Raw genomic sequence first — 15,670 nt, forward strand, 5'->3', positions numbered from 1 at the left:
ATAAAAGCTATGGGGCTTATCATAAATTATCTCATAGAGTGTGATTATCAAAAGTCCCATTAGACTAGGCCCTTTACAGTTCAATTTCATCAAAGGGAGATCCGGCCTTCTAAATCTAGCTAACATCTTCGAGAGGGTCACACAGGTTGTTGACAGTGGTCACGCTATTTAGACAAAGTATCTTGACCTATTCAAAGTATATGATACCATATCACATATGGGTATTGCTAATTGTGCTAAATTCTTTAAATATCAATCCTTACATTATCAGATGGATAGCTAATGGGCTAAAATGAAGACCCCACAAAGTTCATATGATAGGTGCATCATTTGAAAGCAGGAAGTTTACAAGCAGAGTCTCTCAGAGCTCTGTACAGGGACCTTTCCTTTTTGCCTTTTGCACCTTTTGAGCACCAAACTTAGAACCAAGACCTCTGTTTAACTAAGTCTGCAGAAAACTGACAACTGAGAATTACTGTCAATATCCCCCACAACCTCTGAAACATACTCCCTCCACGTAGAACTTCCTTAGTACTACCTTTCATACTGAAAATGGGTTCAACCTAAACGTGAAAAAGTATAATGCTATTTCATTTGGCAAACAGCCAATCTTACCATATAGCACAAACAATGCTCCACTGCTAAATAAAAATGTAGTTAGGAATCTGGGTACCTGGAGTGACAGTTCCCTTCCCTTTTGATCATTATGTGTTAACTGTAGTCAGAAAAATTCTTCTGCTTAGCCTAACAAATATGCCATCATTCTCTTATATTTTGCACCGATTAGACTAATTGTAGTGCAATGCTCAGTTCATAATATACTTACCTGAACATATCAAACCACTACAAAAGCTTCAGAAGTTCCTTAATATAAAGATTTGAGATTTAAAGACATAGTGCTACCAAGAGAAGATAGACTCTTAAAGGGTTGTCTGTGCCTTATCTGCTGTGCCATCAGAGACCCTGTTGTCCTTAATCTCCTATCTCTCTGCAATTCTAATAACTTAGCAAACACAAGAACCAGGGAACTGGCACTTCAGCAGCAGATAAATAAAGTCTGATGGACAGGTTGTTTCACTGTACTTTGCTTCCCACAAGTCTTTAATAAGCTGCCTGTGCAGGTTTAGAAGTCTGATACCTTACCATCACTCAAAAAGAACTTGGATGATGGGAAGGATACCCTCAGTCTTACCCCAGGATTAAATGGACTACCTCTCCTTGGGAAAGGGAGGACAAGTCAATGTACAATGCACTGTCAATACATCTGCAGGCCAATAAGGACTTCAACATTAACTAAATTAGTGCTAGCAATTTTCTAGCAGCTATGTGACATGGTCATTGCCACCTACTGTGTCTCAGTTCTAAACTAGCACTTTTTTGATTCATTACTGCAGCACTGTTTAGAGTACTGCACTCAGAAGCTTAACCATAGCTTGATTCCATTGCTGTATATGATCAATGCCTAGAAAATACACTGGTCCCATTTCTTTGAAAATGAACAAACTTCTCCAACATTGTGTGACTGTGGGATATGTTACATTAGGCAGGGGTACAGGAACCCCATTACATACGAGGTGAGGAGGGGCTTCAATGAATTACAATTTCATTCTTGTAGGTCTCAGTTTAGCATACTATACTCAAATGATTCTTCAACCATCTAGTGCTAATTGTTTTAATAAGGAGTTTTTATCTGGTTATCTGTTGTGTCACAGGTCTCCAGAAATGGCCATTTTAATTCAGTCACCATCACTAAAATATAGGCTACATAGCAAAGTAGCCCCATACATAAGGCTTGGAGGATAAAAATTAAGTTTGGTTACAGATCTTGATAGCACTGCATGCCTTTATGAATAGATTCTGCATTCATGAATAGGTTCTACAACAGGAATTGAGGATTATTGAAAAACAGGGCATTATCAGATCATCACTGTCTGCCCTATCACACACTTGCAATATCTCTACTGATATATGGGTTGCAGTGTGTGTGTGTGTGTGTGTGTGTGTGTGTGTGTGTGTGTGTGTGTGTGTGTGTGCATGTGCATTAAGGGCTCAGCACACCTCAGATCTGGATAGTGCTAAGAGTGCATCCAGATAGTGCTATATTGAGCCATAGTGAACGATACCAGCACAACAAGGGGAAATGGTGGGAAACAGGACACCATGTTGGCCACTTAAAGTGAGCCAAATACACAGTAATATGACAGGGTGCTGACAGACAGGAAGACATTTTACTCTCTTTATCTACGCACCTTTCTAACTGCACTGCACTGCAGTTTCTGTAAATTGTTACATTACTCTGCAGTGCTCTCTTGAATCATGCTGACAGTTTTCCTTTTGTGATCTTTGATAAGTTGATTGTTTAAATTGTTATCATGGATCAACTGTGTTCCAGTTCTTCTACATTTTAATCAATCATCATAAACTTATATATTGATCTATTTCAAATTTAGCTTGGGAGAATAACAGTAGAGTCAAGCACATTTATATACAGCATTTATAGTGCATATGTCAGTAAACATTTACGTAGTGTAGGAATAACTTCTTGCTAAAGATAGTTGTAACCAGTTTCCAGTCATGGAGAATACAATGAAGAGGGAGAGAAAACAGAGAAATAGTGTGAGAAGAGGAGGGGAAAAAGAAGGGGAAATGTGAAGATGGGTCATTATCTTAAGCAATATTGTCTTAAAAAAGTCTGTGTACTAAAGTGGTAAAGCCACAATGGAATACCTGGCTTAGTTGATGAGGACTGAGGGGGAAATACTTTGTCTTGGGATCGTTTAAGAAGATGTAGTTTGTAAGGAGTTCGGAAATGGGCATAAGAGATTAAGTCTTTTAAAAAAGGGGACTGACTCCCACAGTTTTTGTACTAGAATGAGGAGCTGCACCTGCAGGTTGTGCATTGCAGTTTGGGGGTTTGTGGAACTGCACTTGAATGGTTCTGATTTTCTGTGATGGGCCCAACAGTTAAGGGGGAGCTTCTAATTATAATAGTTTAAATACTACAGATCCTAGCCTTCTTTGTTTAATGAGTAGCTATTCAGCTGTTCTGATTATTTGGCTATACTGTTTTTGCTTTGGTTGGTGATGAAGAGACATAGGTTGAAGGTAAGATGTAGAGCTTTTGTATACGTATTGGAAGCTGCTACTATTAAGGGACGGCTATATTCGAGCTGAGCTAAAAGTATTCTGCTATCTTTTGTGGATCTTACAGCAAAGAACAGATAATGTAAGATCTTCTGTGCTCAGTGGATAGCTAATTATATTTCTATTTTTTTTTTGTTAGTGTGGAATATGGAGTTGAGCTCATCTCGTACTAAAGGCATCTTCTAGGTATTCCCAGGACACCCCCACAAATATTTTTTTGGTGGGGTGCTGTGTCCAGCTTCTTCATTAGCAATTTGTCATATCCTACCTGCAAATGGTAATCAGCTGACAGCACAGCATTTCTCCTGAGCAATCAGACCTAGAGCTGGTGTGAACAATACATTTGTCTTGCTGAGAACAAAGCTATATATGTTTAGAATTGTGGCTTGGGTGAGGCTCTGATTTCAAGATTTCATTGCTGTGGCAATGGTTACATTCTGTGTAGAAAGAGTAGAATGCCATGAAAGTAGAAGTAATGCAAATTATTGGAGGTGAGAGAGGTATACCAAAGGGGTCTATATCAGAATCTCGAAGTCTGACAATATCAAATACGATATTGTCGACACAAGATTACCAAAAGTGCACAACATCGAACGTTTAAACAGAAATCTCCATACGCAGAGATTTCCATTTACTTTAATGTTGTGTGATCACGGAGTTGCTATATTTAAGTAGCGGGGGTGTGGGGTGCAGGGGGGGCTTGCCCCGCTGTGTAAATGGTTTAGTTTAATTTTTTTTGTTTTAGTAATTTTTTTATTATGGTTCGATGGTTTAATACTTCGATGCATAAAGTTCAATCTTTATGCATTCGAAGTATTAAACCTTTGAGGTTATAATATAGACCTATACCAAAGTAATACTAACCCAGTAAATAAATAAAGTTTTCTCATTAATAATTTACTGTTTTTTTTTTTTCTGTGCTGGAATTTCACCTCACCTCACATTTTGTTTTTACATCATATTTTGGTAATCATCATTTTAATTTTTTTTTATGTTACTGCATTTTTTTTTTTTACATTTGCTTCACCCTCTGTGCACTTTCCTCAGGTGTGTTAATCCTAACTTTGCACCTGTGCCCAACACTACATTACCTTGTATTTCCTAACACTTCCACTAAAGAAGCACTTATGCACATTTCACATACAATACACATTCACAGCACTAACTCTATCCCCTTCTTAGCCCTGACCCACAGACACTCACACACACACTTGTAGCCATAATGATAAAACTTTTGCTATACCTGAACATTTCAGCATTAACACACGTGCCCACTTACCATAACCACAAGCAGATCCCCTACAGAAAACAAAAACTTATTCTTCATCCTTTCATTAACATTCGCAGAGTACTTTGGTGAATATTCATCTTGTCGACAAAGTTTACTGCTGTCGTAATTCATCCAGAGTGAACTGCACCCAATTTGATACAATATTGCCTAAGATTAAACTGAGTCTAAGCTTACCATTTAATCTGATTTAAAAGAAATGGTGTGTAGATTTTTTTGCTTAATTATAACACTTTTTATAAGTCTAATTCCTTTGACATCCTTTTATGACTATGCTCTTTCCCACTGCAAATGCAAATACACAGTCAAAATAGCAAGCATGGCCAAGGCTACTTATTCTTGGCATTAAGAAATGAAATGCTTTTTTTCACTCATTTTCACTGTTAAGAATTAGTAATTGATAACATCACTTGCAGTTGGTAAACAAGTAGGCCCAGGTAACCAACACTGTTCTGTTGGCATCTTATTGTGTTATTCCATTGTATACTGCCATGCATTCTGTACATTCACCGCAAAAATCTATACAGTGAGATCAAAAAAGTATATTATAGAAAACATAATTTATAAGAATACTATAATAATAACAGTAACAATATTACTATTTTCTTTTTAAGCTTCAAGACTTATTCAACTCCAGTAGTTTAAAGAATGGATTTCTCTACTGTAATGTCACAAATCTAAAGTAAGTATTTAAAACTGTTCTGATTGGATAGCAAACAAGCATGAAATCTAATGGTCCTTTTCACTGTGAGCAGACACATCATGAATGTATGTGTGTCTGTGTGTGTGTGTGTGTGTGTGTGTGTGTGTGTGTGTGTGTGTGTGTGTGTGTGTGTGTGTGTGTGTATCTGTGTGTGTGTGTGTGTGTGTGTGTGTGTATCTGTGTGTGTGTGTGTATCTGTGTGTGTGTGTGTGTGTGTGTGTGTGTGTGTGTGTGTGTGTGTGTGTGTGTGTGTGTGTGTGTGTCTGTATGTGTGTATGTGTGTGTGTGTGTGTGTGTGTGTGTGTGTGTGTGTGTGTGTGTGTGTGTGTGTGTGTGTGTGTGTGTGTGTGTGTGTGTGTGTGTGTGCGTGTGTGCGTGTGTGTGTGTGTGCGTGTGTGCGTGTGTGTGTGTGTGTGTGAGTGTGAGACAGAGAATGGGCATATCAAATAGCTATGAACTTACCTAGATGATTTCATTATAGTAACGCTACTATAAATTAATATAGGAAGTGTTTTTCAACTGTTTTTCCATAACGTTAGGGTGCCATGTATGAGTTTACCCACTTTGCTAAGTATTTTGAGTGTACAACAAAATATATGAAGAGATTGCACCAAGAAGTCATTCCAGCGATTATATCCTTCAATCATACAGACAGTCACTGCCATTGCCTTGTACAACTACTTTTTCATATGTCTAAGAGGCTGGTGAAACTATGCACTTTACTACTTCATCTGGCAAGACATCCCCTTGGCATCTCACCTTCTGTTTGAAATAACAGGTTCTTAAATGAGTACCAAATTACCACTTTCTGCTAGTTATCTGTGCCCATTTCTTTCACCTTTGTCCCTCCTCCTTCAATACATCTCACCAATATGTCCCCTATGGTGCATGGCGTGATTATATGTTATATATCTTCTCCCCTGCCTTTCTCTTCTCTGAAACAGTATGTAGGTGACTAGCATTAAATATCTCAAGTACCTTTGTCTTCTCTGAGGCAGTGTTTAGATGATCAGCATTTTATATGTTGTATAGCTCCCCTGTCTTTCTGCTGACCTGACCAGCACTTAATCTCCACACCCTTTCTCTTCTCTGAAGGAGAGTATAGGTGACCAGCACTGTATATTTCCCATACCTTTCTTTTCTCTGAAACATTTTGTAGGTGAACAGCACTTTTTATGTCATATATATCTCCTTCCTTTCTCTTCTTTGAAACAGTGTATAGGTAGCCAGCACTTTATATGTTATATATCTTCTCCCCTGCTTTTTTTCTCTTCTCTGAGGCAGCGTGCAGGAGAGCAGCACTTTAAGTACTACAACTGAAATAATTCCCTGTGTTGCCTCTTACCATTACTTTTGCTGTCTGTCGTACGTTTCATATCAACCAAAGCTTCCTTTCTATATAAAACTGCTGAAACTAGAGCCGGTTTTCCTAATACGGGCCTTACATGCGCTGTGTAAAATGTCACAGTAGCTTAATAGATCCTCCAGTCTACAACCTTCAGATAACTTCAGTTTCTCTCTCTCTGTTTCTGAAATCTGCTTCGCAAAACATCAGTCTGCAGTCCTTACCACTGCTCTTTCACACTGGTGTCCAAAAGTTAGAAGTAGAAAATCTGATGTTTATAATCAGCATGAGTCTGTCTTCCAAGTCACACCTTTTCATAACATTTTACTGTATCTCCTGCATTAATGTCACAAGCCTTAGATGTTTTTCTTTTTTGCATTAAACTTTAGCTGGTGTTCAGTTACTGTTTCAGGAAGCCTTATCAGGTGATACTTGTAACTTAATCTACTGAATAGCTGGAGCTAGGCAAATGCAAAACCCATGGCCATGGGAACCTCTGATGAGGAGAGAAGATATATAACATATAGAGTGCTGGTCACCTATATACTGCCCCAGATAAGAGAAAGACAATGAAGATATACAAGTGCTGGTCATCTATATACTGCCTCAGAGAAGAGAAAGACAATGAAGATATACAAGTGCTGATCATCTATATACTGCCTCAGAGAAGAGAAAGGCAAGGGAAATGTATAACATATACAGTGCTGGTCACCTATATACTGCCTCAGAGAAGAGAAAGACAATGGAGATATACAAGTGCTGGTCACCTATATACTGCCTCAGAGAAGAGAAAGGCAAGGGAAATGTATAACATATACAGTGCTGGTCACCTATATACTGCCCCAGAGAAGAGAAAGACAATGAAGATATACAAGTGCTGGTCATCTATATACTGCCTCAGAGAAGAGAAAGGCAAGGGAAATGTATAACATATACAGTGCTGGTCACCTATATACTGCCTCACAGAAAAGAAAGACAATGGAGATATACAAGTGCTGGTCACCTATATACTGCCTCAGAGAAGAGAAAGGCAAGGGAAATGTATAACATATACAGTGCTGGTTACCTACACACTGCCTCAGAGAAGAGAAAGACAATGGAGATATACAAGTGCTGGTCACCTATATACTGCCTCAGAGAAGAGAAAGGCAAGGGACATGTATAACATATACAGTACTGTTTACCTACACACTGCCTCAGAGAAGAGAAAGTCAGGGGAGAAGATTATATAACATAAAAAGAGAGTGGAGGAAATTAACACTGCTGTCCAGTCAAGGAGAAGGGAAAGTGTGGGTACCTTTAGACAGTGGCAGACAGACTCTGTTTGTATGTTTTTTCTGGTCTGAGCAATCTAACAACATGCAACAGAGCAGACATCAGTAAAGCTACAGTCTTTCTGGTCCTCTTAATTCAAGTATGAACTGGACTGTTTGCAGCAGTTATTTGTTTTTACCTCATTTTTTTACTTCTTCTAAGACAGCAAGAGTGAAAGGGGCAGACATCATCCAAAAACTACTGGATTCTTTTGGGTCTGTTTCTAGCAAAGAAAAAAAAAAACAGGACCTGATCGGTTATAGCACTTGGCCAACTTTTTGATTCCCCATTGAGGATGAATGCACACCACTGATTAATAATGTGATTTTTCCTCACATTTTTGCCCTGTTCTTTTTAAAATGTTTGATCCTCTGGTAAATTAATGAGGATTACATTTGGTCTGTAATGCCAGACATTAAAGCTTCATGCTTCTTAATGCCTAGGAAATGCATGTTGATGGAATCCTCTCTATTAAATTTTTAGGTGAATTAAAACATTTAAAATTTGTCCCTGATTTGGGGACTTCATCTGCCCAGTATTTTTGGCTTTGCCCAGAATTCTTTAGCAAAGAAGTTGAGATGCTTGGAGAAGTATTCCTCATTTTGAGCCATAAGAAGCACATGTTTCACACAGTTCTTCATTGAAATGACCGTCACTCATTCAAAAGTTCATAGCTAATTACTAAGCTAGCTTTCTTAATAGGCCATTCTAAGCCTAACCAGTTTCCTTCCCCAAGGTAAGAATCAAACACTGTACCTTGTGTCTGTGTGTCAAACACCTTACCATTATAAAAGGTTCACTATTAAACTTTTTTTAACAAACATCCATTGTAAATAACATTGAATAATATTAATTCATCGAACTAACTTTTTGTATGTTGGAAGAATCAGTTCTAACCATGCTGTAAACGTACTAGATGAGGATGATAAGTGTATTCCATGTTACGCATGCTTGTTAAGAAGAAATGCACCATTGTTTTGAAGAAGAAGGCTGGACTGACAGGGGTATATTTTCAATGCTGCAAATAACTAAGAGTTGACTCATTCGATCAGGACTTGGAAACATATGTGGATAGTGACCTACTTTAACTCAACCTGTGTCCATTGTTGTAAGAAAGTCCTTCTATATTGCACAGCTTATAAACAACGGGATTGTGGCTAGATTTAGCAGACGCATAGATGGCTGAAGAACAAAAGCAAGAAAAAAAAACAGTCATTCCTACTAGCCAGGTGGCCAAGACGCATAACACCATCCAAGTGATTTAGGTCCCATTTCTGTGTCGTACCTTTCAATCTTCCTCCAATGCATTCTGACCTTAGTGCTGTAGCACTCAGTGTGGGATCGAAACTGTCACAACTGCTAGCTATATTCTCTTCTGTGAAGCAGTGTGTTACTGCAGTTTAAAAGTGTTAAAAAAATATATATATATATTTTTTTAACTAAACCCGACTGCTGCAGCTCTTTGTAGGCAGGGTGCAAAGTGTAGCAACAGTTGCTACAGTTTATACCATGTCTCCTGACTGCACAGAACAATATGGCACTCAGGTTTTAGTTGAAAATTAAATAATAAAAAAAAGAATTCCTTCCTATAAACTGTGGCAAACTACTTGCTACAAATGTCCAGAGAGATACCTTACTAAAAGGATACAGAGCCTAAACAGCATGTCCTACATGGACTGACTCAAAACTCTGTCACTATATTTGATGACTTACAGATTGCTAATAGGTGACAAACCTGTGTGTGTGGCATACAAGGCATCTGCCAACCTATTACTGATGGATTTACTGCACATCAGCAAGCCAAATGACATCAGAAGTACTTGGTCTGGGGATCTAAACCTCTTCTGTAACATGAATGGAAAAGTTTGGAGGGATAGGTTTACTTTGCAGAGGTGGTGATGGTGGCTGTGGAGGGGTGGGGGTAGGGACACATTCCTGCACTTTTATACAATCACATCCTGAGACTGCCATATACCACAGAAATAAAAATAAAATAAATAAAAATATTTGGATGTTTTGTGATTCCAGTGGGAAACAATAAGTAACTGAACATTTTGAACTGAAAGTGGTGAAACAAAGTGTGATTTTTATTAGAGGTATGATTCTGTGAAAAAGTGTGTGTGCTAGGAAGAGCTAGTTTTAAAAAGTCTGTGAGATAATGCAGAATACTTCTTTATGTAAACAGTATTATTTCTGTAATCCCAAATGAGAATTAATATTTGTCTGGTTATGAAAAAAAAAGTTATAGACCTGCATACTAAAGATTTCTCTTTCACAGGACTGGCTCTGTTGTTGCAAGCTCCACTTGTTTTTTCAAAGGCAGTACACCAGGCATAAATAGCAGTACAGTTCATAATGCATTTTCTGAAGGAACAAATGGCACTGATTCACTGGGGGGCTACTATCAACTGAAATCACGCTCCTTATCAGTACGAGGCAAGTATTTTTACTTAGGTATTATTTGTTAATTGGTAAGTGTGCTGATCCATACAACCTTTTCAGCCACTGTGAAAGAAAGCCTGTGGAAAATAACTATTGGTAAAATTTTGCAGCATAGGAATTACAATGCAAATTTTTGTTGATTAGTATTTGTATCTTGCTAATGCCCGCTGTTGTGTTGCACCTCTATGTCTAGACATTTGTGTGTGTGCACCAGCAGTGATTCAATGTGCAAGGGTCATTAACTTTTTTTCTGTGGTTCTGTGACTGTACAGTTAGTGGATTTATGTTAGGGGACTGTAGGGAGCAAAGCCCCCCAATGTGGTGGTGCAAGGGGTCTTCCTCTTCTTTTGGAAATATATTTAGTGTATGTGTGTGTCATTTTCAATAAAATGTGCTTCGATGATTGTGTTTTTGATCAAATGTATGTTTGATCAAATAAGCCACTGTTTTTTTTTTTTTTTTGATGAAACGTGCTTTAGATGAAATGGTTCAAATGTAAAACAAAGTCACTCAAAACTAGTTTAGGACATTTTTAGGGAACATAGAAGTATAACAGAGTTGAGTTAAGAAATGAGAATCAAAACAATGTGAATGTGTCTTACACTAATAAATGCAGTTAAAAAACAAAATAATTATGTATACAACTTCTTCTTCTTTTGGCTTTTCCCTGTTAGGGCTTGCCACAGCGGATCACCTGTCCGCTCATGATTGGCAGTGGAGTTTTACTGTGTCAAGTTGCCAGCCCAGCGCCAAACCTTCTACAGAAGGCAGACACACATGCACTCATGCCTAGGGCCAATTTAGAGTGCCCAATCCACCTACAGCATGTCTTTGGGAGGAAACCGGAGCACCCGAAGGAAACCCACGTGACCACAGGGAGGACATGCAGACTCCACACAGAAGGCACCCCAGCCAAGTATCGAACCAGAGAACTTCTTGCTGGGAGGCGGCAATGCTAACCGCTGCACCACCATGGCCACTAAAGAATTATGCATACAACAACTTGGTCTAAAGATTATCATAACACTTGAGGCATGGGACACTGAAAACTTACTGTTTGATTGTTTCACTAAATGTAGTTTGAATAGACTTGAAAGAAAGGGGGGGTGAAAGTATGACATTAATTCATTCAACTATCACAAGCAATTTGGCAAATATGAGTAGGAAAGATAAAATAATGACAATCTTTGTTAAACATTTTCTAGCAGGTGGTGATTATAGAATCATTGAAATGCTTAGGAGACCAAAAAGGAAGCAAAAGTCATTCCTAAAAAAAAAAAAAAACTAGAATATTATACTGATGAAAGGCCAGCTATTAAGTGATTTCAAGTAAGATTAATTGGAAATATAATAACCCTATTACATTTCTGTGCAAAGTGAGCATAATTTTAATGAAAAAGTAAGTTTTACTACAAGAAATCTAAATATAATTGATCTTTGTACTACCCAAAAAAGATGATATAATAAAAATATCTAAGGTCTACACTGAATGGAGACATTGGATCATGAATGTGTATCATTTGAATTAGTTTATTCTCACACATTTGTGTGGATTAGCCTTAAACTGCTAGACATGAATGCAATTTAATGCACATTAAACAAGGAGAATTGGAATAGATCTCAGTTAGAAACAATAAAGGACTCTGCTTCAGTCAAGTTTAAAAATATTTCTCATTCAGAACTCAACAAAATAAGAATTTTACAAAAATAGGGAGGAAAGAATGGAAAACCGTAGTGGACAACATATTTAATGAAGGAAAAATGTTTATGCACTATGTACAACAGGCACAATACAAAATATAATTGTTGTGTCTTTTGGCTTTTCCTGGTTAGGGGTCGCCACAGTGGAACTCCGGTCCGCTAATGATTGGCAGTTGATTTTTACGTGCTGAGCTGCCAGCTCTAACGCACAACCTTCAATGAAGGCACACCCATTCACGCATGTCTCCACGCAGAAGACGCTCTAGCTGAGGGTCGAACCAGTCAGCGTCTTACTGTGAGGCGACAACGCTACCGCAAAACAGTATAAATTAAAGGTTACATTTGTCTTAAAGGTGAAAAAAGATATATTAATTTTCTAATAACTATCAGGTATTAGGATGCAATTTTTTAATCTGTTAAAGCTAAAAATAACATGAGAAATAAAACAGGACCTCTTAAAGTTGATTCTGGTCTTATTTTGGTAAAAAGGACATAGCAAATACCTTTATAGGTAGGTACTAGGCTATTGGCCCAAGGACCTAAGCAAGCCTAGCCAACAAGGTTCCCGGGCTTATGCCACCCAAGAAAGTTATTTTCCTGCACCCCTGTTGAGCAAAGCCACAGAAGTGATCCCCGGGGTGTATTTCCCATCCACTAATCAAGATTTTTCTTGAAGATTGCTAATGAGGAGCTTTGTTTTATATACATAGGTAGTTTGTTCCAGAGTATAGGAAGTCTCTGGGACAGAAATCTATCCTTCCAGCATATCCTGTTTATTGTGGTGACAAGGTTTAGATCCCTAGAGCATGTAGCTCGGAGGGATTGAGATTACTTTAGGTGCAGCATGTCCAACAGCTCTGGGTTTAACATAGCTTTATATATTAGACAGAGATCACCTCAGAGTAGGTGATATGCTATGGAGGAAAGCTTGAGTTTTTTGAGACGGCTGGTGTAGGGCATCTGTTTGAGGCCAGTAATCCTTTTTGTGAGGTGCTTCTGTGGCCTTTCCATCTGCTGCAGATGTCTTGTGAGGTACATTCCAAAAGGGGTGTTTTACTCTATAATGGGTCTAATGAGTGTCGAGATGAGGGGAACAATGACTTATTTTTCCTGGCTGAGAGCCCTTTTGTGATGAGGTGTGCCACGTAGAAGGATTTCCTGACGACTGTGGTGATGTGATTATCAAAGGAGAGACTACTGTCCACCTGGGTCCCGAGGTCTCTTATCACACATTCGGTGTTAAGTAGACTGCCGTCTATGTGGTAGTTCATGGGTACAGAGATTTTACCAAAGGGGATGACAATGCACTTTTTGGCATTGAGCTTGAGGCCATGGCTCTGACACCAGGTATCTGTCTCAGTGAGGCTCTTCTGTAGGATGTCCACATCATTTGGGGACTCGACTATGGCTCCTGCGAACTTTGTTAGCCAAAGACCTTCTGTGTTAGCTTGTACTTCAGAAAAGTAGATACCAAACAAGAGAGGTCCCAGGACTGAACCCTGTGGTACTCCACTTGTCACTGGTTTGAAGTCAGATTTGTAGTCTGCAACTTTTACAGTGTGGGTTCTGTCAGTGAGCAGTTGGCAACCAATCTTGTGATGTAAGGATTTATACCTAGTTTAGTGAGTTTATCTATAATTCCAGAATGGGGGATGGTATCGAAAGCCTTGGCGAGGTCAAGATAGGCTGTGTGAAACACTTTACCCTCGTCTGCAGCTTTGAGGACTGATTCAAAGAAGTCAATCAGGTTCAGGAGGCATGATCTGCTTTTCACAAACCCAAACTGGGTGGGGTCCAGAGTTTGGAGGTTACCAATGTCCTTGTTTATGTGTTCCATGATGATACGTTCCATGGCCTTACAGACCAGGCTCACCAGGCTAATAGGGTGATAGTTCCTGGGATCAGAGGTGGCTCCCCCTTTGTGGAGTGGGATAATTGTTGCTGTGCACCATTCAGTGGGCATAAGCCTGATGTGAGGCTATGATTGAACATGGTGCTTAGGTGGGGAGCCAGTTTATTCTGAAGTTCGTGTAAAACGCAGCCTGGGATGTTGTCTGGTCCCATGGATGCTGTGTTTTTGGCTTTAGAGAGTGCAGCTTTTACCTCCGTAGTTGTGATTGCCTGATGTATAGATATGGGCCCTTTAGCGGGTGAGAGGGGTGTAAAGTTAGAACTGAACCGATCTGCCAGGATGTTGGCAATATCACTTGGTTCTGTAATTTTCGTGCCATTGTGCTGTAACTCAGAGCAGATCTGGGTGTTGATATTGAGATTCCTGATATAGCTATAGAATACTTTGTGGTTGTCCTTAGAATCAGTGGTGATTTTGTTTTCATAGCTAGCTTTGGAAGATCTTATAAGGGATCTTAACTTCATACTGAGGCTGACCAGGGAGCTTTTCCACTCATGGGACTTTAATCTCTTTTGCAATGGTTTCTTCCTTCTGTTGTAGAGTTTGCTTATGGCAGGGACCACCAGATTGGCTTCCTTTTTTTGGAGGATAGTGTCTTAGTTCTGTTCGGGACAGTATGATCCATGCACTCGTTTAAGTGCTTATAGAGTGCATTTGTGTATGATTCAGCAGTAGTAACTGTATTGTCCATCTCCACGGGTGTCGCGAAGTTCACCACTTCTGTCTTAAGAAGCATGAAGTTGGCTTTGGAGAAATTTTTTACCATGGTTTCCTTAATGGGGGTGGGGGTGGGATGTGGATATCTAGGGTGATTAGCTTATGGTCGGATCTGACCAACGAGGAGTTGACTTCAGACGTGGAACACAGGTCACTCATGCTGGTAATGAGTAGGTCTAGGATATTGTTGCCCCTGGTGGGGGTGTGGATAAGTTGATCCAGGGCATTGGAATTTATGAATTCCAGAAAGCTTTGAGCAAAGGAGTTGGTACATGAGTAGTTTTCCCAGTTAATGGTAGGGTAGTTGAAAGCACCCATTATTAGGGTGTTTGGTTAAAGCCTAATATTTTCCAGTATATCAAGAAAGGAGGAGTGGGAATGCTGGGGCCTGGTGGGGGATCTGCAGCAAGCTACAATTTGGATTGCAGTTTTGCCCCGAGTTAGTTGCACTTGGATAACCTTGGATGCATTATGCTGAGCACTTAGCCTGGAGGTGTGGATATCCTTAATGAATATGGACATACCTCCACCTTTGGTGTTCTGGTCCAGGTTAGATGGCCGAAACGTATGGTATGAGTTACAGCCTGGTAATGCCATGGGGCCTTGAACCGGGTCTCAGTCACTGCACAGATATCGATGTTCTCCATTTTAAGGTGTGCCTCAAGGGAGTGCATTTTGAGATTTAGACTTCTAGCATTGAGTAGCATTACCCTCATTTTTTGCTTGCCTGTTTCTATTACAATGGTGAATTTGTCATTTGAACCTTGCCTAAAAAAGGCATTATAGGAGTGGTAAAAGCCTTAGCCATTATCCAGAATCCCAGGGTGACAGGTGCAGGCCATCTCTGGCAAAGCATCATGGTCTGTCAACCATGTCATCCCAAGCAGACAGATACTGGATCCCCTTAGAATGACACCAGAATCTTAGCCAATTCTTGAAGTTAATCATTTTGTGCTTGTACTGCGGTATCATTCTGGGAGATGGCAGGATGCTACTCAGGGCTAGGGTCATACCTGCCTGGGCTACAAGATCGAAGAGCTCTTCCATGTCTCTTTTCATGTAGTCCAGGGAGGTACGTCTCAGGTCATTCACGCCAACATGAAC

General features: G+C 39.5%; 1 protein-coding gene across 1 annotated transcript in view; it reads left to right on the forward strand.

Annotated features, from left to right (window-relative positions):
- The window catches only part of LOC122787872 (mucin-16-like), a 262,498-nt gene that overhangs the window by 222,325 nt on the left and 24,503 nt on the right, over window positions 1-15,670 (forward strand). The window contains exons 77-78 of the mRNA XM_044054789.1: window positions 5,047-5,114; window positions 10,073-10,230. Coding sequence (XP_043910724.1) covers window positions 5,047-5,114; window positions 10,073-10,230 — 226 coding nt within the window. The remainder of the gene's footprint in view (window positions 1-5,046; window positions 5,115-10,072; window positions 10,231-15,670) is intronic.

Source organism: Protopterus annectens, chromosome 13.part0, assembly GCF_019279795.1.
Source record: "Protopterus annectens isolate FY-2018-M chromosome 13.part0, PAN1.0, whole genome shotgun sequence".
NCBI lineage: Eukaryota > Metazoa > Chordata > Ceratodontiformes > Protopteridae > Protopterus > Protopterus annectens.